At 61.5% G+C, this 19,550-nt stretch overlaps 2 protein-coding genes across 2 annotated transcripts; one reads left to right on the top strand and one right to left on the bottom strand.

Moving 5' to 3' along the window:
* Positions 1-154: 154 nt before the first annotated feature.
* Positions 155-14,948, top strand: BEST1 (bestrophin 1). Its single transcript, XM_054724853.1, is given in 12 exon segments — positions 155-257; positions 3,970-4,149; positions 5,929-6,023; positions 6,408-6,641; positions 7,343-7,497; positions 7,828-7,905; positions 8,227-8,379; positions 10,920-11,000; positions 11,289-11,440; positions 12,994-13,092; positions 13,094-13,630; positions 14,629-14,948. Coding segments are annotated over 11 exon segments (1,755 nt in total). The 5' UTR covers positions 155-257; positions 3,970-3,997; the 3' UTR covers positions 14,648-14,948.
* A 156-nt stretch (positions 14,949-15,104) lies between these two features.
* On the bottom strand, positions 15,105-17,559 carry FTH1 (ferritin heavy chain 1). The gene is made up of 4 exons (XM_008160332.3): positions 17,227-17,559; positions 15,851-15,997; positions 15,501-15,626; positions 15,105-15,417 (listed from the first exon to the last, which is right to left on the bottom strand). The coding sequence occupies exons 1-4, from the start codon at positions 17,341-17,343 to the stop codon at positions 15,256-15,258; spliced, it is 552 nt and encodes a 183-aa protein (XP_008158554.3). The 5' UTR covers positions 17,344-17,559; the 3' UTR covers positions 15,105-15,255.
* Between the last annotated feature and the right edge of the window lie 1,991 nt (positions 17,560-19,550).

Raw genomic sequence — 19,550 nt, 5'->3', positions numbered from 1 at the left:
CCCGACCTGGCCCTCAGGGCTGTGTGACCTTGGGCAGGGCAGGCCGTGAACTTCAGCATCCTCTCCTGGAAGGCGGGTCATGCCGACTAACCCGCTTCTCCGTAATTCCTCGGTGACTGTCCACGGGCTGTCCCTGATGCCCGATGCCCTTCCATCCGCTCGGGGTGCCCCGCCCGGCTGGGGACGCTCGTGGCCAAGGCGCAGTGGGATGCCAAGCCCCGTGCCTGGGGTGGTGCCCGGAGCACGCAGCGCCCGCGGTGTGTGGGGATGTCCTGGGGCATCTGGGGGGGAGGGAGGGGGGGGAGGCCGGGCCCCTCTGCCAGCTGGTCCCGGTGGGACTTTGGGGATACTGTGAAGGAATCCCAGTTCGGGGGAAGGGAGGGAGGACTCCATTGTCTCCCCGCTCCCCTCACGGCCCCACAGCTGCCGGTCGGGGTCAGGGAGCTGAGGGACCCATGCCCGCTCCAGGTCCACACAGATCCCAGGCCGCGGACCCAGCTGCCAGGCCCGGCCAGAGCCCGCTGGTCACGGGCGCCCTCCAGCGGCCACGGGAGGCAGAACCCTGTTCCTGTCGCCACAGCGGCCCGTGTTTCCTGTGCTCCTTCGACCAACACGGAGTGAGCGTGTCTGTGCCGGGCGTGGTGCCAGGCACACGTTCCAGCTTAGAACACACCTTGGTCAGTCACCTGCCGAATGGAAGGCGCTCTCGGGTGCTGTGTGGTGGGGAGGGGTGCAGGGCCGGGCAGTGTTCCTTACAGCGGGCTCTCGGCCCCGACGGGCACTGGACTCGCGGGGGAACCTGAGAGAGAACACCAGCGCCAGGACCCCGTGCGGACGAATGGCGCGGGGGGGGGGGGAGCGGGGGGAGAGCGCGGGCAGAGGCACCCCGGTTTGTGGGACGTGAGAGTCTCCGGTTTGGAGAGCCGACTAAAACGCTTCTGGCCCCGCATTCTCACCCGGCTGCCGAGCGAGGTGCTACGGTCCCACTTCCCAGATGAGGAGACTGAGGTCCACGTGAACCCGCCCCTTTCCCGGGTGGGAAAGTGTCCCCCCAGCCCGGGGGCAGGGCTCACAGCACCCTCCAGGGCGCCCCGGATCCGAGGAGACTCCATCGTGTTGTTTGCCGGGAACAGAAAACGCCACCACCAAGGTCACCGGGAAAGGATTGTCATTTTTAAGGCATTGAGTTCTGGAGGCCAAACAGCAGGCACCCAGTCCCCTGCGTCTCAGCGTGCACCCCTGGGGGGGGGGGGGTCAGAGAGGGAGGGCGGGTTCATGTTAGGCTCCGGGTCAGACCGCGAGCCGGGGCTTCTGGAAGGGGGTTCGAAGGCCACCGCTGTTAGACGTGCAGCGGCCCCTCGCTCCCCGCGGCCCCTCGCTCCCCGCGGCCCCTGGAGAAAGACCCGAGAGGCCATCCTTGGGCCCCTGAAGACCAAGCGCCACCGCCGCTGTGAGCATCCCTGCGTTCTCGGGGACACGTCCTCGCTCCATCCTCCGCCCAGGAGAGCCCAGAGCCGGCTCCATCCTCCACCCAGGAGAGCCCAGAGCCGGCTCCATCCTCCCGCCCAGGAGAGCCCAGAGCCGGCTCCATCCTCCCGCCCAGGAGAGCCCAGAGCCGGCTCCATCCTCCCGCCCAGGAGAGCCCAGAGCCGGCTCCATCCTCCCGCCCAGGAGAGCCCAGAGCCGGCTCCATCCTCTGCCCAGGAGAGCCCAGAGCCGGCTCCATCCTCCGCCCAGGAGAGCCCAGAGCGGGGGGTGCAGGGCGACGGGAGGGGCAGCCACTGAGCCGCTAACCGCTGCCCTCACCTGGGCCCCGCACCCGCCGCGGGGAGGCCGGGAGCGCACTGCCCACCGATCCACCGTGCCATCCGCCCCGCAGGGCCCACACGCTCCCAGGCCTTTCTCCTTCCTCACTCACAGCCAGCCTGCTAACTCCTCACAGCCATGTCACAGCCATGTCACAGCCCTCACAGCCATGTCACAGCCATGTCACAGCCATGTCACAGCCATGTCACAGCCCTCACAGCCATGTCACAGCCCTCACAGCCATGTCACAGCCATGTCACAGCCCTCACAGCCATGTCACAGCCATGTCACCAGCAGCCACTCGGACTCCCTGCGGGATGCGTGAACTCTGGCTCTGACTGCGGGGCCGGGCTCTGAAGAAACGCCATCCTTTGCAGAGAGCGGCACGGAGGCCGGAGAGGAGCAGAGGCCGGAGCCCCGCACACCGGGGCACGGCCAGGACCGCTGAGGGGGGCCCGGGCACGGCCAGGATGCAGAGGGGGTCCCCCGGTGCTGCCAGCGCCCGGGGCCAGGGAGGGGAGCCCTCTGCGGCAGCTCCCGCCCCCTCCCCGCAGCACGGCCTGCCAGAAGCTTCGGGGTCTTAGGGCCCCAAGAAGACGCAGGATTGGCAGGCCGCGGTGGAGGGGGTTACCGGAAATCTCAGCCCCCGCCCCCGCCCCCGCCCCACCCAGGAAGGAATTAGAGGGCCAGGGGCCTGTGCTCTGGGCGGCTTAGGGGAGGAAGGAACACGGGGCTCCTTTGTGGAGGTGCTGCCGTAGGGAGTCAGGTGACGGCTTAGCACCCGCACGGGCAGGGCCAGGCCCCAGTGCAGGCGGGGGCACTGCTCACAGGACCCCAGGGAGTCCCACCGCCCAGTGGCCAGACCTCTGGCGGGATCGCCCCGCCAGCCTGGAGCCCCTCCTGTGAGTAGGGGTCGCCCAGGCGGGCTGGCGGGGGCTGTGGGGGCCTTTGGGGTCGATGACTGTCCCCGCATGTGTGTGTGTGATGTATACACACAGGCAACACGTGTGCAGGGCTGTGGGCGCTGGCGTCTGTGCAAAGGCACTGAGGCGGGAATGGGCTGGGTGTGCGCGAGGCAGAGGCAGCCGTGTGGCTGCTCAGAGCAGGGGGGGAGGGTGAGCGTCAGTCATGGCTTCAACACAGTTTCACTGAGAAACAATAGGGGCCTGCACTCTAGGGCCGTGGTCGGCAAACTGCGGCTCGCGAGCCACATGCGGCTCTTTGGCCCCTTGAGTGTGGCTCTTCCACAAAACACCATAGCCTGGGCGAGTCTGTTTTGAAGAAGTAGCGTTAGAAGAAGTTTAAGTTTAAAAAATTTGGCTCTCCAAAGAGATTTCAGTCGTTGTCCTGTTGCTATTTGGCTCTGCTGACTAAGGAGTTTGCCGACCACTGGGCTAGGGGGAGACAGGCCGTCAACAAGCAGATAGTTGCAAATATGATTGTAAGATAACTGCGTGCCGGGTAGGACCGCTGGGCACGTGAGGGACCGGAAGTGTGGGCGGCTGCTGCCGGGTAGGGGCCGGGGACACCTTTCCTGAAGAGATGAGCTGAAGTGGAAGCGAGCAATAGATCAGAAAGAGCGTCCCCGGCAGGGAGACGGCAGGGGCAAGGCCGGGGCCACCCTGCGGGAGCATTATTTGAACACTGCCATTCAAATGTTAATATCTGAACAGTATTTGAACGGTCATGAATGCTTTTCCTATTTAAAATGCTATCATATATTCGGAGATTCTATCTGTCCTATAATGCTGTTCTGGGCTCTGGGGACAGGACAGTGGACAAGACTGCCCAGGCCTCTTACCCACCTTTCTCCAGGGGGCGCTGGGGGCGCTGGGGGCGCTAACCACCGGGATGGGCTCAGCACAGAAGGCTGGCCCAGTGTGTGCACTGTCGCTGTCCTTGCCATGCCAGTTAAGGACACAGACTTCTCTCTGTCCTCCCTGCCGAGGCTGTGGGCGGCCTCTGGGCCCACGCCTTCCTCCCACAGGCAGCCGGAGCCGGGCGGGCCGGAGGGACCACCCCATCCGCACACCGGTCTCCTGAGGAAGAGCTGCGGTCCAGAGCAGGGACAGGTCCCGGCTCCGGTCACACAGGAGCCCCATTCAGGCTCTGACCAAGGCCCCTGCTCGCTCCGGCCCCATCAGTGTCCTCTCTGCCCACCAGCCCACCTGCTGCAGCTCCGGGCCTGACCATGACCGTCACCTACTCACACCGAGTGGCCAACGCCCGCCTGGGCTCCTTCTCCCGCCTGCTGCTGTGCTGGCGAGGCAGCATCTACAAGCTGCTCTACGGCGAGTTCCTCATCTTCCTGCTCAGCTACTACACCATCCGCTTCATCTACAGGTGCAGGGGGGCCTCGGGGGGCCTCGGGGTGCAGCGGAGGCCTCGAGCGCCTAGGAGACCGCCAACCATCCAGGGGCCATGTACCGAGGCCTAAAAGGCTCCGCTGAGCTTGTGGGCCTGCCCTGGGTGGGGAGGGGGCGGGGGTGGGGGTTGGGTGGCTGGGGTTGGGGGGGCGGGGAAAGGAGGCAGACTGACAGGGAGCATCTCAGACACCATCCCTCCAGCCCAGGGCGGCCCTGGTCCCATTCAGCCAGCCCGTCTTCCCGAACCCCACACGGGCCCTCAGGTCCAGACTGTACCTTTGTTATTCCTCAACAAAATGTTTTTTTAAACAATAAAATATAGGACAGATAGAATCTCTGAATATATGATAGCATTTTAAATGGGAAAAGCATTCATGACGGAATGGATTGGAAATATCCAATACTTAAAGTTCTCTAGTTCATAGTGGTAATACTAATCACAAAGCCCATTGGTTTTCTTGAGTTCTTACCAGGGCACCAATATACTCCTCTTTTATTATTAGAACTAGAGGCCTGGTGCACAAAATTCATGTACGGGGCGCGGAGGGGAGGTCCCTCAGCCTGGCCTGCACCCCCTCCAATCTGGGACCCTTCAGAGGATGTCTGACTGCCGGTTTTGGACATCCGGCAGTTGGACATCCCTCTTGCAATCCGGGACCGCTGGCTCCTAACTGCTCACCTGCCTGCCGGCCTGATCCCCCTAACTGCTCTCCCCTGCCGGCCTGATCCCCCTAACTGCTCTCCCCTGCCCGCCTGATCGTCCCTAACTGCCTCTGCCTTGGCCCTGCCACCGTGACTTTGCCTGGAAGGACATCCGGAGGGTCGCCCGGAAGATGTCCGGTCTAATTAGCATATTACCCCTTTATTAGTATAGATTTCTTTTTTAAAAATACATATTTTTATTGATTTCAGAGAGGAAGGGAGAGGAAGAGAGAGATAGAAACATCAATGATGAGAGAGTATCATTGATCGGCTACCTCCTGCACACCCCCTATTGGGAATCGAGCCCATTACCCGGGCATGTGCCCTTGACTGGAATCGAACCTGGGACCCTTCAGTCCACAGGCTGACGCTCTATCCACTGAGCCAAACCAGCTAGGGCTAGATTTCTTTTTTAGAGCGGTCTTTCATCACAGAATTGGGCAGAAGGTACAGCGAGTCCCCATTTAACCCCCCCCCCCCCCCACACACAGCCTCCCCCACTATCAACACCCCCGGCAGATGGTACACTTGTTTTCACAGATGAACCCACACGGACACCATTACTCCCCAGTCCCGCTCACAGTGTACGTTAGGGTGCACCTTGGGGGTGCGCATTCTGTGGGTAACGGATGGCCTGCACCCACCATCGCCGTGTTGTAAAGAAGTTCCACAGCCCTCAAACCCTGTGCTCTGCCTCGCCACCCCTCCCTCCATACATTTTTTAAAAAGACCAACACCCTTTGTTTTAATCCACTTAAAAAAACAACTGTCCTTTGGATCCTTTAAAAGGGCCCCAGAAAACGGCAGGATTGGCAGGGCCCGTGGGGGGGTGGGGAGGTGCCGACCCCTCACAGAAGCCTCCTGGGGCCTCCTGCAGTCACGGAGCCCGTTGGGGCTCAGGGCCCCAGAGGAGGAGTGGGACCCGGCTCAGGCCACAGGAAGGGCCCTGGGCGGCAGCCAAGGGACAGGGAGGCTGGAGGGCGGGGGCGGCCACACTGCTCCCCCAGGCCTGGCTGGGGCCGGGCCAGCCTCGCCACCCCCCCCCCCCCCCCAGGATGGCCCTCACGGAGGAGCAGCAGCTGCTGTTTGAGAAGCTGACCCTCTACTGCGACAGCTACATCCAGCTCATCCCCATCTCCTTCGTGCTGGGTGAGCCCCCTCCCGGGTGTCGGTCCCGCGGCTGCTAGGGGGGCCCTGCACCGGGAGATGGGGAGACGGCAGGGGGAGGCCAGGGTCATGTCAGTCCTCTCGGGGAGACTGCAGACAGGGACTGAGACAGACACGGGGAAGGACTCCTGCTGGGAGCGCCCCAGACCTGTTTCCCGGGGAGCGCTGACGTCACGCCCGGAGCCTGCGCGGGCGGGAAGGGTCCGGGATCTCTGGGGGGGGGGGCGGGGAGGGGTGCGGGAGAGGTCATTCGAGGCCCGCCCTCCACCTCCACGCGGGGCTCCGACGGCCGGCTCCCGAGCACCTTCCAGGAGGGCCGGGGCTGGAGACACCGAGGCGTCGCCCTCGCCCCGCCCCTCCGCCCAGGCTTCTACGTGACGCTGGTGGTGACCCGCTGGTGGAGCCAGTACGAGAACCTGCCGTGGCCCGACCGCCTCATGAACCTGGTGTCGGGCCTCGTGGAGGGCGAGGACGAGCACGGCCGGCGGCTGCGGCGGACGCTCATGCGCTACGCCAACCTGGGCGGCGTGCTCACCCTGCGCGGCGTCAGCGCCGCGGTCTACAAGCGCTTCCCCACCGCCCAGCACCTGGTGGCCGCAGGTGGGCGGGGCCTCGGGGAGGGGCGGGGCCGGACCAGAGGCCCCTGGCTGACGATTGGTCGGGGCCTCGGGGCGGGGCCTCGGGGCGGGGCGGGGCGGGGCCGGACCAGAGGCCCCTGGCTGACGATTGGGCGGGGCCGGGAGCGGGGCGGAGACTAGACGTCAGCGAATTGGCGGGGTGGAGTCAGGGGCCTGAAGGTGGGCCCAGGCCAGGGAGCTACCCTTGGAGGGGAGGGGAGGGGGCTGGAGGTAAGGGCTGAGGACCCTGAGGGCTAAGGGAAGGGCAGGTAGAGGCTGGGAGTGGGGAGCGGGACCGGGGCGTCTTGGGAAGAGTTGAGGAACCAGGGTCTGCCCCCTCCGCCATCCCCATCCCGTTCTCCTGTTCTCGGTGTCCAAGCCTGTGCATCTGGGACCTCGGTCTCTGACCAGGTCCCAGCTCATAAGACAGACCCCTCTCACGTGCTCAGCCCAGAACAGCACATAGTAGGGACTCTGTAATTATTCTTTGAAAGAAAGAGGATGGATGGCAAAGAGGCTTCGAGGTCCCTACGGGCTCAGCAGGGACTTGGGCCTAAATCCTGGGACCCCACAGGGCCTGGCCACCTGGCCAGCCACCCCTTCTGTAGGTACCCCCCCCCCACCACACACACACACACACACACACACACACACACACACTGCTTCTTCACTCTACCCCCGCAGGCTTCATGACCCCCGCGGAACACAGGCACTTGGAAAAACTGAGCTTGCCGCACAACACGTTCTGGGTGCCCTGGGTGTGGTTTGCCAACCTGTCAATGAAAGCTTGGATCGGAGGTCGAATCCGGGACCCTGTCCTGCTCCAGAGCCTGCTGACCGTGAGCCCGCTACGCTGATGGGGCTGCTGCAGAGCAGGGAGGGTTGTGCCCCCAATGGAACAAGGCTCCCAACAGAAGGCTCTCTTCCAATAGGATTCCCAGCCCCATGGGCCCCTCCCAAGGCCCCTCCCCTCCCTGCCGTAAAGTGAGCCTCTGAGAGCCTGGTTCCTTTTTGATAGATTTGGCGGCTGAGGCACAGAGAGGTTGGGTGGGCTGCCCATGACCACACAGCTAGGGCTGGACCTTGAGCACCAGACCCTGGTACCTGGGGAGGAGCCTGGGAGAGAGCAGGTGGTGGTCAGAACCTCAGCCCTCCCTCCTGCCCCCCAGGAGATGAACACCTTGCGTACGCAGTGTGGACAACTGTATGCCTACGACTGGATCAGTGTCCCGCTGGTGTACACGCAGGTGAGCACAAAGCTGGTGAAGCTGCCCGTTTGGGAGACCGAGGCCAGGCGGACCCAGGAAGGACCCACTTAAAGGCCGAGAGAGGCTCACCTGGGAGTTGGGTCTGGACTTTGCAGGTGACAGTTGGACGAGTCCAGGCTTCGGCCTGGTGCAGCCTGGGGAGGCAGTGTGATTATCCCCATTTTAAAGAGGGGATCGCAGAGACCCCAAGTCCCGTGAGTGTGTAAGTCAGAGCAAGGCTTTGTCCTCCCAGCCTGGGAGCTGCCTGACCCCAGGTCTGACCCCACCGCCCAGCCCGTTGCCCGCCCCTTCCTTGCCCAGGTGGTGACCGTGGCGGTGTACAGCTTCTTCCTGGCGTGCCTGATTGGGCGGCAGTTCCTGAACCCAGCCAAGGCCTACCCTGGCCACGAGCTGGACCTCGTTGTCCCCGTCTTCACATGCCTGCAGTTCTTCTTCTACGCTGGCTGGCTGAAGGTGAGCCGCGGGGCGAGGCGTGGCCGGAGGGCTCAGGCCAGCAGGAGAGGAGTCTCCACAGCGGGAGGAGGACACTGGGTCCTGACCCCGGCCCTCTAGTCGCTCCGTCTCTTTACACACAAAGAACCTGAGACCCCAAGGGGAGCAGATGCGTGAGCCTGTCTGAGGGGACACAGGGCTGGGGCTCAGCAGGCAGAGACGCAGGGACGCTCGGTTGTCACACCTTCGATGCCTCCTCAAGGGAATGGTCTCCTCATGTTTGTCCAGAACAAGGGGTGAGCACGGAATAAGTGGCAGCGGCAGGCCGCGCTGGCGAGGCACCTTCTCCCTGTCCCCCACGATTAGGCCCCCAATATGTTTCCTCTGCTTAGTAAGCAAGAGCCCTGAGGTTGACGGCCCTGCCCCCCTCTTCAGAAGGCAGATAAGCACCGTCTCTCTTTACTCAGGTTGTCCGCGTGGCGACTGGGGGTCCTTGTCCCCACTCCACGTGGCTCATCCAAGCCTTCCTTCCCATCACGCCCAGCTCTTTCTAACAGGAACTCTGACTGACAGTGGCCTGTCCGCTCTTTCTGTCCAGTTCCCGCCCACTCTCCCGCTCGTCCTTTGTTTCTTGGTAACAGTGATGGTGGTAGTGCCTCCCTCTCTTACCTCTGTCCATGTTCACACACACACACACACACACACACACACACACACACACTCACACACAGCTACCCCCGCCCCCCAGTTATCTACAGATTAAACCGGATCACGCCATTTTAAAAAACATTTTATAAAATATATATCTTTCCCTAACCAGTTTGGCTCAGTGGATGGAGCGTCAGCCTGCAAGCTCAAGGGTCCCAGGTTCGATTCCAGTCAAGGGCATGTACCTTGGTTGAGGGCACATCCCCAGTAGGGGGTGTGCAGGAGACAGCTGATCGATGTTTCTCTCTCATTGATGTTTCTAACTCTCTATCCCTCTCCCTTCCTCTCTGTAAAAAATCAATAAAATAGATTTTTAAAATATATATATATATCGCCAAAGCCGGTTTGGCTCAGTGGATAGAGCGTCGGCCTGCGGACTGGAAGGTCCCGGGTTCGATTCCGGTCAAGGGCATGTACCTTGGTTGCGGGCACGTCCCCAGTGGGGGATGTGCAGGAGGCAGCTGATGGATGTTTCTCTCTCATCGATGTTTCTAACTCTCTATCCCTCTCCCTTCCTCTCTGTGAAAAATCAATAAAATATATATTTTACAAATATATATATATATATATATCTTTATTGATTTCAGAGAGGAGAGAGAAACATCAATGATTGATGGGCTGCCTCCTGCACGCCCCCTACTGGGGACCAAGCCCCAAACCCAGGCATGTGCCGTGACTGGGAAGCGAATGGTGACCTCCTGTTTCATGGGTCGACGCTCAACCACTGAGCCACACCGGCCAGGCCCCACCACACCATTTTGCTGCTTGCAGTTCCCCTGTGGTGCCCCGCGGCTTGCAGGATATCCCTTGATGCCCTAGTGCAAGCCTGTCACACTCAAAGGCTGACACGGGCCAAATACACAAGGGGTAAGTGTGTGTGGGCCGCAAAAAACAAAAGCTTCATTTTCATAGAAACGTAGGTTTACTTCGATAGAGACACGCTGAAGACAAAGGGCTGAAATGAATGAGTCATCGTTAGCATAGAATAATAGAACATTTTAATAAAAATTAATGTTTTTTCTTGAACATTCACTTACCAGACACTGAATAACTGCACAAATTAATAAGCGTAATGCAAATAAGCCTATTTTTCTTGTTCTCCGAAAGCGAATTACTTCCTGTTGCGCACACCGAACAAGTCAGTCCAAGACTAATGACGTGGCCATCGGCTGCTAAAATATTCGCTGCTGGTGTTAGTGGAGAGAAATGGTGCGCCTGCGCGTAAGGCGCATAAGGGAAATGAATGCAACACGATTATAGTCATCAGTCATTAGCGAATGCTGTAGTTATTAATAATTATGCGTAACAGGATATTGTAAAAGTTAAGTTACGAAATTTTTATTAAAACGTTTCTTACATACCTGGGCCGCCAAAGTATTCGTTGTGGGCCGCGAGTTTGACATGCTTAGCGCATTGCACTCACCACCATACAGGGCCTGGGAGGCGGCAGAAGTCAGTGCCGGGAGTCTGCCCGCCTGGCCGACCCTTTCATTCAGCACAGCCACAGCATGTATGTCTGTCGCATCCAAAGGTCATGAATAAATACATGTCTGAAAACATGAATGAGTAACTGAACAAATGAAAAGATTATACCACTGCCTGGCTCAGGGGAGTCAGAAAGGGCCGGTGTGCCAGAGGGAAAGGCAATGTGGGTGAGGGTCCCCTGTGTGGGGGGCTGGAGCCTTGACACAGTGGCTTTGGAGACAGTGGTCAGGCGGGGGGCGTGGGGGGGGCGGGGTGTGTGTGTCCTGGGAGAGGGGCAGGGGTGGAAATGCCAGGAGCTGAGGTTTAAGCGAGGGGAGCAAGGCTGCCGGGCTGCGAGGAGGATTCCCAGGGCCTCCCCTGTCCCCAAGGTGGCAGAGCAGCTCATCAACCCGTTCGGAGAAGATGACGATGACTTTGAGACCAACTGGATTGTGGACAGGAGCTTGCAGGTATGGGGGAAGGGAGGGAGCCCGTGCTCTGAGCTCTCCCCACACTGGACCCAGGGACGGGGACCCTGAAGTTCTGTAGAGAGGCCTCACCTGGATGGCCTCCTCTCCCCTCCCAGGATTCTCACCCCAGGTGTTGAGGCTTCGGGTAGGTGTCAGTCTCTCCATTTCGCAAGTAGGGAAACTGAGGCCCAGAGACACGGAAGTGGCCTCTCCCAGTCACCTGGCAAGTTCCTGGTCTTGCTTGGCTGACCTTTCTGTCGGACTTCTGCTTCTGTCCCCGGCGGCCAGGTGTCCCTGCTGGCCGTGGACGAGATGCACCAGGACCTGCCGCCCGTGGAGCGGGACATGTACTGGAACGACCCGGAGCCACAGCCCCCCTACACGGCCGCGTCCGCCCAGTCTCGCCGACCTTCCTTTTTTGGCTCCACCTTCAACATCAGGTGGGCAGTACCAGGGAACCCCTTTGGTGGGGAGAAAACCCCCGTGCGTGGGCCTGCCTGGGAACAGAAGGTCGGCAAACCGCAGCTCATGAGCCACATGCGGCTCTTTGGCCCCTTGAGTGTGGCTCTTCCACAAAATACCACGGCCTGGGTGAGTATATTTTGAAGAAGTGGCGTTAGAAGAAGTTTAAGTTCAAAAAATTTGGCTCTCCAAAGAAATGTCAATCGTTGTCCTGTTGGTATTTGGCTCTGTGGACTAATGTGTTTGCCGACCGCTGGCCTAGTTAGCGCACACTGGGGGCCCACTGAGTGCCAGGCGCTGTGCTGAGCCCTTCTTCCCAGGAACCTTGGTTGGCCAGCTCGTTTTCAGATGGGGAAGTCCAGGTTCAGCGAGGTTAAGGCAGTTGCCTGCCCACCGTCACATCGCTAGCAGGCAGCACGGTGGGCCAGTCTGTCTGGTTCACCGCCACGCCTTGCACTCTGTCCCTGTCCTGCTTCCGGCCCTCCAGTCTAAGCCCCTGTGCCCACAGAGGGACCCTGAGGCCAGAGAGGGAAGGACTTACTCGAGGGCAGCCAGTGACCAGTGACACGTTGGGGTGTCAGGGCCTGGTTCCTGACGCAGGTCCAGGACTGTTCTCTGAGAAGCCGGAGCATTGGGAGCATTTGGTGGCGGTGGGATGGGGTGTCCCTGAAATGGGGCGGGGTGGCAGGCACGCCCCAGCAGGAAGCTGGGTCCTCACAGGTACCGTCTGGGTAGACTTTGTGCTGCAGAGTGGAGGCCTCGGCCGCCCACGTGGGTGAGAGTGGAGAGGACTCTGGTGCAAGTCTATCAAGGTTTCCCCAGTGTTGGGCTCTGCTCTCTCCTTGCTCTTTTAAGGACACAACATCCTATTAGCTGGAACCAGAATTAGCTGGGTTCCCTAACGGCGTGAGCAAGGCTTGGGAAGGTGACCAATGGGGACATTTCTGGAGGTTGCCTTCGATCTGCCCGATCTGCACTCCAGCCACTGAAGGTTGTGGAGATGGAGGGGGAGGAACAGGAAGTAATGCATAGGCCTGGCCTCCAGGGAACACACTTCAGCGAAACTGGATACACAGCGCAGGTCCCGGAGGCCTGCGAAGGGACAGGACAGAGGAGAGGTCACTGTGACCTCCTGGAGGGAGGGCCTGCAGCCTGGGGGTTTGGACAGGGCGAGGGCAGGCCGCTCTGCGGTCGGTCGGGGGGCTTTCTCTTGCAGAGGAGAGGCCTGGGGCTCTGGAAGCCAGACTTCTCTCCTTGGGGATGCTGCTCCCCGGGCGGAACCACAAACGCCAGGCTAGGGAGCCTGAATGTTAACACGGGCAAAAGGGAGCCGCGGAGCAGTTGGGCGAGCTGGGCCGGGAGGGGTGACTGAGGGGGTACAGGGTGGGTCAGGAGAGGCGGGTCAGGGCATTGAGAGGAAGACTGTGTGTCCCTGACCTGGGGCCCGAGGGGGGGGGGGGGAGGGAGAAATAAGGTCAGGTTTGGTCCTTTTGTCCCCCCACTCAGCCCTCAGCGTCTTGCTTCTTTCCAGTCTGCACAAGGAAGAGATGGAGTTCCAGCCCAGCCCGGGGGAGGCCAGGGAGGAGGGCGCGCACGCTGGCATCCTCGGCCGCCTCCTGGGGCTGCAGCCCCCCCCACGCCCCCACCAGGACGAGCTCCAAGACCAAGCTACTGCTGCCCAGGAAGGAAGGCCTCCGCCCTGAGGGCCAGCCCGAGCAGCTCCGGGGTGCCAGGAAGTGCTCCGGGGACCCGGAAGACAGCGAGGCCTGCAAGCTGAGGGGGGAGGAAGCCTTTGAGCCCCCTGCACTGTATGGGAGGTCCGGCTACCACAGTGCCCCGCCGACGCCGCTCAGCCCCACCCCCATGGTGTTCCCACCAGGACCCTCGGCGCCCTCCAGTCTCCGCAGAGGCCCCGGCGTCCTGGCAGACCAGAGCCCGCAGCCTGGGGCGCGAGGGACCAGGAGGAGCTTGGCGCTGCTCCCAGAGTGTGCAGGGGCCTCGATGGAGCCCCTGGAATTGTGTCACATCAAGAGGAAAACTGTGGAGTTTAACCTGACCGACACGTCAGCGGCCCCCGAGAGGCATCTCCGAGAGCCACATACACGATCGACGAGCAGCATCCACACGGCACTCACAGACCACGGTCCCTACTGGGCCTTGGAAAGCAGGTCTGTGCTCCCCGCCGACCAGGCTCACCGCACCCCCTCCTTGGGCGCCCTCCAGCCCCGCCCCAGCTCCCCTTGCTCTGAGCCTACCCTTCCTCCATGGTTTCCTCGTGGTCCCATCACTGCCGAGCAGGCTGGACCTGTGCCAGCACTGGCTTGGGGCACACACTTGGCCACCTGGGCAGGGGCCCTGGGAAAGCGTTGGGGGCTTTTGTTCATTTCACCCGAGAGCCTGGCGTCACCAGGAGGAAGTCCCTGCGACCTCGGGGGAGGCGGCGGCTGCTCACGGGAACGCTGGGGAGGGCTCCCAGCCCAGGCTTCGATGGGGCGATGTTATCCCTGGGTCCAGCTCGCTTGGAAAGCGTGGAGACACAGAATCCCATGGGGCAGAGCTGGGGGCTCTAGTAGTAGCCCAAGAACTCACCTCCCTGCCCAGGGTTAGCTGAGGTTGTGTGAGCAGTCAGTCCCCCAAGACCGCTCACGGGCCTGAAGCTTGGCAAAGGGCCACCCTTTGGAGGGCTGAGGGCATGCAGGTCCCTTGGGGGCATCATTGCTTTGGGCACCTCAGCAAGACTTAACTTCAATGCGCTCTCCCTGCTTCCTGGGGTCAATCCAAGCTGTCACACCCACCAGTTCCCCCTTGATCCCATCTTTAGCAGACTCACCCTGTTATACATCCGTCCCGCCCCACCCCCATCATGTGGGAGGGAAGTTTAACTTCCTATTTCTAGATTTTCAAGAAGTTACTTGTGGTCAGAATACACAGCTGAGATCTTAAAAGGGCCACCATCTGCCTAGCTCCCAGGCTAGATGGAAACCTGAACATCACTGTGGCTGACTGGGGGTGGGTGGTACCAGCTCTGCAGCACCCCGGCACTAGTCGTTCTCAGTACTTCAGATGCCTCAACCTCAGCTCTCCCGCCGCAGTGATGTCACTGCAGCTGATGTACCGGGATGAAGGTACTTTCCATATTCACGTGAACTTTCTCACATTCCCACAGGGACGAAGCACACTCCTAGCCCGTCTCCCCAGGGGCGGCGTCACGGCCTGGTCCCAGCCGTGTGTACACCAGCGGGACCCTGACCCAGTCAGACAGACAGCTGTCCACACGGACGTTCCCGACAGCCTGAATCAAATGGTTAGCTCAATGGAGAACGAGAACCCTTAGTTTCAGGGCTAAGCCTTTAAATGCCTCTTGCACATAAAAATAACGAAAGCTAGAATGAGCCACTAGAAACATGTAATTCAGGACCAGGAGTCCCAGAGTCCTATCCGAATTCCACACCCCCACGCCTTGGCATCTTTCACAAACTCAGGAGTCTCATGTAACTAAGGATTAATAAACTAAGGATTTTCACGAACACACGTCCTGTTGGGCGTTTCATTTGTAACTAGTGTGAAGCCGGGCATTTCCGGAATTAGCAAAGGTGGCCTGGATACACTGCAAGCGGATCCCAAGGATTCAAAGACAACAGCTGGGTACCAAACTCCTTTATTTGAAGGGAGGGTACAAAGGAGACATGAGGGGTGATTTGGTACAAGTCATAGAAAAGGTCAAGGTAACTCCAACATGCAGACGGCTTGGGTGAGCAGGAAGGCACCCGAGGCTCCCGGAAGCAGCCGGGGCTTAGCTCTCGTCACAGCTGCCCAGGGTGTGCTTGTCGAAGAGGTACTCGGCCATGCCAGTTTCAGGGGCCCCCAACCTGCGCAAGTTGGTTACGTGGTCACCCAGTTCTTTGATGGATTTCACCTGCTCGTTCAGGTAGTGCGTCTCAAGGAAGTCACACAACTGCAAACACAGAACGGGGAGAAGGCCGGTCAACCGCCAGCACCTAAGGAGGCTGTTCCTTCCCTTCCCTCAGGCCGACTCACGTGAGGGTCGTTCTTGTCAGTGGCCAGTTTGTGCAGGTCCAGCAGCGACTGATTCACACTTTTCTCCAAGTGCAGAGCACACTCCATTGCATTCAGCCCATTCTCCCAGTCGTCACGGTCCGGTTTCTGAAGGAGAGGAAGTTAGGGCAAGGCACCCCGAGTCTCTACCAAGCACACCGTGACAATTTGGCAGGCAAACCTTTTGGTGAAAGGACATCTAAGTTTCCAACCCTCTCAGATCAATAAAAACATTTAAAATAAAAAATGAAAATAAAAGGGCAACTGCTAGCATCTGAGCGGTTTCCGACCCCCGAGGCCGCCAGGTCATCTAGGAAGCTCGTGCCGCTCACCTTGATATCCTGGAGGAAGATTCGGCCGCCTCGCTGGTTCTGCAGCTTCATCAGCTTCTCGGCATGTTCCCTCTCCTCGTGAGATTGGTGAAGGAAATATTTGGCAAAGTTCTTCAGAGCCACGTCATCGCGGTCAAAGTAGTAAGACTGAAGTGGAACAGGAGCGAGTTAGGTCAGGGGCAGGCTGTGTCCCTGGACGGAACACCACAATCATTAGTCTCTACTCTAAAATGGAAGAAGGAAGCCCGGGCTTTGAAATGGAGAGTCTGCTGTGGGGACTTTGGAGGAACTGCCTCCGTGTGGAACGTGCTGCGGCGGAGTTCTCCCAGCCGGTGCCGGTGGCCGATCCCCCGGGGAGGGTGCTGGAGAGTCTCCCCAGCTTCGCCCCCTCCTCCCTGGCGACACGTTCAAGCATGAGCGCGGCTTGCAGGCAGACAGGGATTTCTAAAATTAACCCACGAGGCGAGGTCGCCACTGTGGCAACGCTCACGTCGGTGGACGGCGCTGGATTCGGTTTTTAGATGCTCGCTGTGCGAGGAGCTCCTAACACAGAAATCCAGGTCTGCTCGCCAGCCACCGGGGACGCGGCTAAGCTCGGGTCACTGGCTCAATCAGGCAACTCCAACCAAACTCCCGCCCACCCCACCCCCCCTTAAACCAGGATTTTGGGAAACTGACCCCCACCCGTTACAGACAAAAATGACTTGCCCAGTAACTGTTGGTGGATTTTATCCAAGAACTGAGAGTCCGATTAGAGGGCTACAGTTCTTAGACCCCCCAAAAATAAAAAAAAATTAAGGACGCAGACACCAGGCTGGGTGACGAAGACAACCTGGTGTCCCCCCAAACGGGAGGTGGCTCAGGGGTTCGCTCCCATTCCAGTGGGGCTCCGAGATAAGCAGGGCCGCGGGGTGGAGGCAGCGGCTCGGGAGTGGGCGCCCACGGAAGATAAGCCTCTTCGCATCAGCCCCCAAGTTGCTATTCGACACCATTACCCAGAAGGCTCCGGCGCAGCCTGGGCGGGGGGGGGGGGGGGGGAGCCGGACCTCTCGGCCCGTTAGCCAGGCGAGCCGAGGGCATCGGGGCACGTGATCGGACGCAGGGGAAGGGATGAAAAGGCAAAACCCCTCCCGACTGCAGAGCTGTGTCCGCGGCACGAGTGCCCGGCAGCCAGGCTCCCCGCAGACACAGGCGGGGCGCGGAGGCGGCCCTCCCGGGGGGCGGTCGGGAAGGGCCCGGCGCCCGGGATTTCTGCGCCAAGGAGCGTCCCGGGAGGCCTCGCGCGGCCTCCATTTTCCCGAGGGGCGCGGGGGGAGCGGGAGCCCAGCCCGGCGGCCGCCCTCCGCCCCCCGCCCCGCCGGGGAGGCCGCCCTCACCATGGACAGGTAGACGTAGGAGGCGTACAGCTCCAGGTTGATCTGGCGGTTGATGGCGGCCTCCGAGTCCTGGTGGTAGTTCTGGCGCACCTGCGAGACGGGCGCGGTGGACGTCATGGCGGGCGGCGGCTGCGCGGCGGCTGCGCGGCGCTGGAGCGGAGGCGGGGGCCGGGGGTGGTCCGGGGTCCGAGGCGCTGCGAGGAGGGCGCTGCGAGGAGGCGGGAGGCGGGCGGCGGGCGGCGGGCCGCGGCGGAGGGGCGGAGGAGCCGGGTTCCGTCCAAGCACTGTTGAAGCAGGAAACCTCGGCCGCTCTCCGCGGAGACTGTGGCGCAGGCGGCCGCCCGCGGGCTTTTATAGCGGCCGCCGCGGCCGCCCACGCTGGCCAATCCCGCCGCCCGCCCGCCGCTAAGCCCCGCCCCTTCCCCTGCGCGCGCGGCGGAGGGGTGGAGGGGGCGCGTGGGGGGGCCGGGGGGTGCGTAGACGCCGCGGAGCGGGGGGGAGGGGGGGTGAGGCTGGGGCGGAGGGAGGGAGGGGGTGAGGCTGGGGCGGAGGGAGGGAGGGGGTGAGGCTGGGGCGGAGGGAGGGAGGGGGCGCTCTGCGCGTGTGGAACGCTTGGTGGGGTTGGAGGGACGACCTGGGCGGGGGTGGGGGTGGGGGGCCCAGCTCGGGCCCGGACCCCAGTGGCGTCCTGGGTCCTGCTCCCTGGCCCAGGGGCGTCGGGGCGTCCGGAGGTCCCTAACGGCACCCGAGGCTCCGGGTCGGGAGCCTGGTCTCAGTGGCGGTTACCGCGCCCCGAGATCCCGGGGACGTGGGAGGCCAGGGAGCCGGGCCGGGCCGGGCCGGGCGCACTTTCTCTTCCCCGGGCTGGGACGCAGCCGGGCGGCGGCTCCGCCTCGGACGGGCCCGCCCGCCTTTCCTTGTGCGGGAAGCGAACATGGCTCCCGGGCAGTTTGTGCAACAAAAGCGGGGGTGGAGGGGGGGGGGGCGGGCACACAGGCTGTCTCCCCGCGGGAGCCCGGGGCGGGGAGCCGCCCGGGTTTCTGAGAAAATCGCAGGTGGCGCTTCAAACTCCGCGATCGGAGTTCAGGGAAAAAGGAGACGCGACTGGGAGCTGGAGAGGCCGGCGGCCATGTTGAAGGGGCCTCTTTCCTCGGCGGGACGGGCGCCCGGGGCGAGGGCAGGCCCGCTGCGTGCGGCTCGTGGGGGGCGGACCGGAGCCAGGCCGCGCCCCGGCCCCCCGCCCGCCGGCTGCCCGGTTCACTGTGGGCACGGGGGTGGGGACCGGCCCAGGACCCGCTCAGGACGCTCACAAACGGAAGCTGGAAGCTGGAAGCTGGACTTCACCTTAAAGAAAGGCGGGGGAGGGGGCATTCTATTAAAATAGCCCAAAAGGTGGCACTTCCTGGGTCCTGGTTCATTTCAGAGCGAGCGCGGGTCACTTTGGGGGGAAGGTGAGAGGGGGCAGCGCCCACTGAAGGAAGCGGACAGGAGGCTTCCCTCAGAGCGAGGCTCGGCCGGCCGGCCGAGTTGGGAGAACCGGTTCAAGGACAGGTGAAGGGGAAGGCGGGGTTCCAGGCAGAGAAGGCCACTGCACGGCTGTCAAGGTGCGAACGTGCACACGGGTGTCAAGGTGTGAATGTGCACACGGGTGTCAAGGTGCGAGCGTGCACACGGGTGTCAAGGTGCGAGCGTGCACACGGGTGTCAAGGTGCGAACATGCACACGGGTGTCAAGGTGTGAATGTGCACATGGGTGTCAAGGTGCGAGCGTGCACATGGGTGTCAAGGTGCGAACGTGCACGCGGGTGTCAAGGTGTGAACATGCACCGCGTCCAAGGTGCCTTGGGGCAGCGCACTGGCTTGGAGAGCAGAGTCCTGTTGGAGAAGGCTGGCGGGGGATGGGGGGGGGGTGTGCAGGGCCAGGCCAGGAAGGGCCGCGTGCCCTAGAAAGGGGTTAAATGTTGTCCGGGGGACATGAGACACTTAGGGATTCCTAGCCAGGGAGATGCCAGGCTGGTTTTGTTTTCCGAAACCTTACCCGGAATCAGAAGAATGAATTAGGGTAAGAGGACAGCACAGTGACCCGTTGCAAAGTTTGCCTGTATAACAGTCACCACCAGTTAGAAAACGTAATGAAAGAAACATCATTTTACATTGGCAACAAAGGCTTCGAGTCCCGAGGGGAAAAGTCAGCAGGAAGTGTGGGGAGAAAACCATACGTGTTTACTGCGGGGCAGGTGAGAAAACTGGCATCAACGAGGAGACCATGTTTCCAGAGGGCCAACCTCCGTTGTGTAAAGATGTCAATTCTCCTAAATTGAACCT

The sequence above is a fragment of the Eptesicus fuscus genome, chromosome 13 (genome assembly GCF_027574615.1).
Source record: "Eptesicus fuscus isolate TK198812 chromosome 13, DD_ASM_mEF_20220401, whole genome shotgun sequence".
NCBI lineage: Eukaryota > Metazoa > Chordata > Mammalia > Chiroptera > Vespertilionidae > Eptesicus > Eptesicus fuscus.
Note: the sequence above shows the minus strand (reverse complement) of the source record. Positions and strands in the feature narration are given on the sequence as shown.

Coding starts and splice junctions, on each gene's coding strand:
- FTH1 (XM_008160332.3), bottom strand. CDS start 17,343: ATGACGTCCACCGCGCCCGTCTCGCAGGTGCGCCAGAACTACCACCAG. Junction 15,627..15,850: donor TCTTCCTCCAGGATATCAAG/GTGAGCGGCACG, acceptor CCTCTCCTTCAG/AAACCGGACCGTGACGACTG. Junction 15,418..15,500: donor CTGACAAGAACGACCCTCAC/GTGAGTCGGCCT, acceptor CTGTGTTTGCAG/TTGTGTGACTTCCTTGAGAC.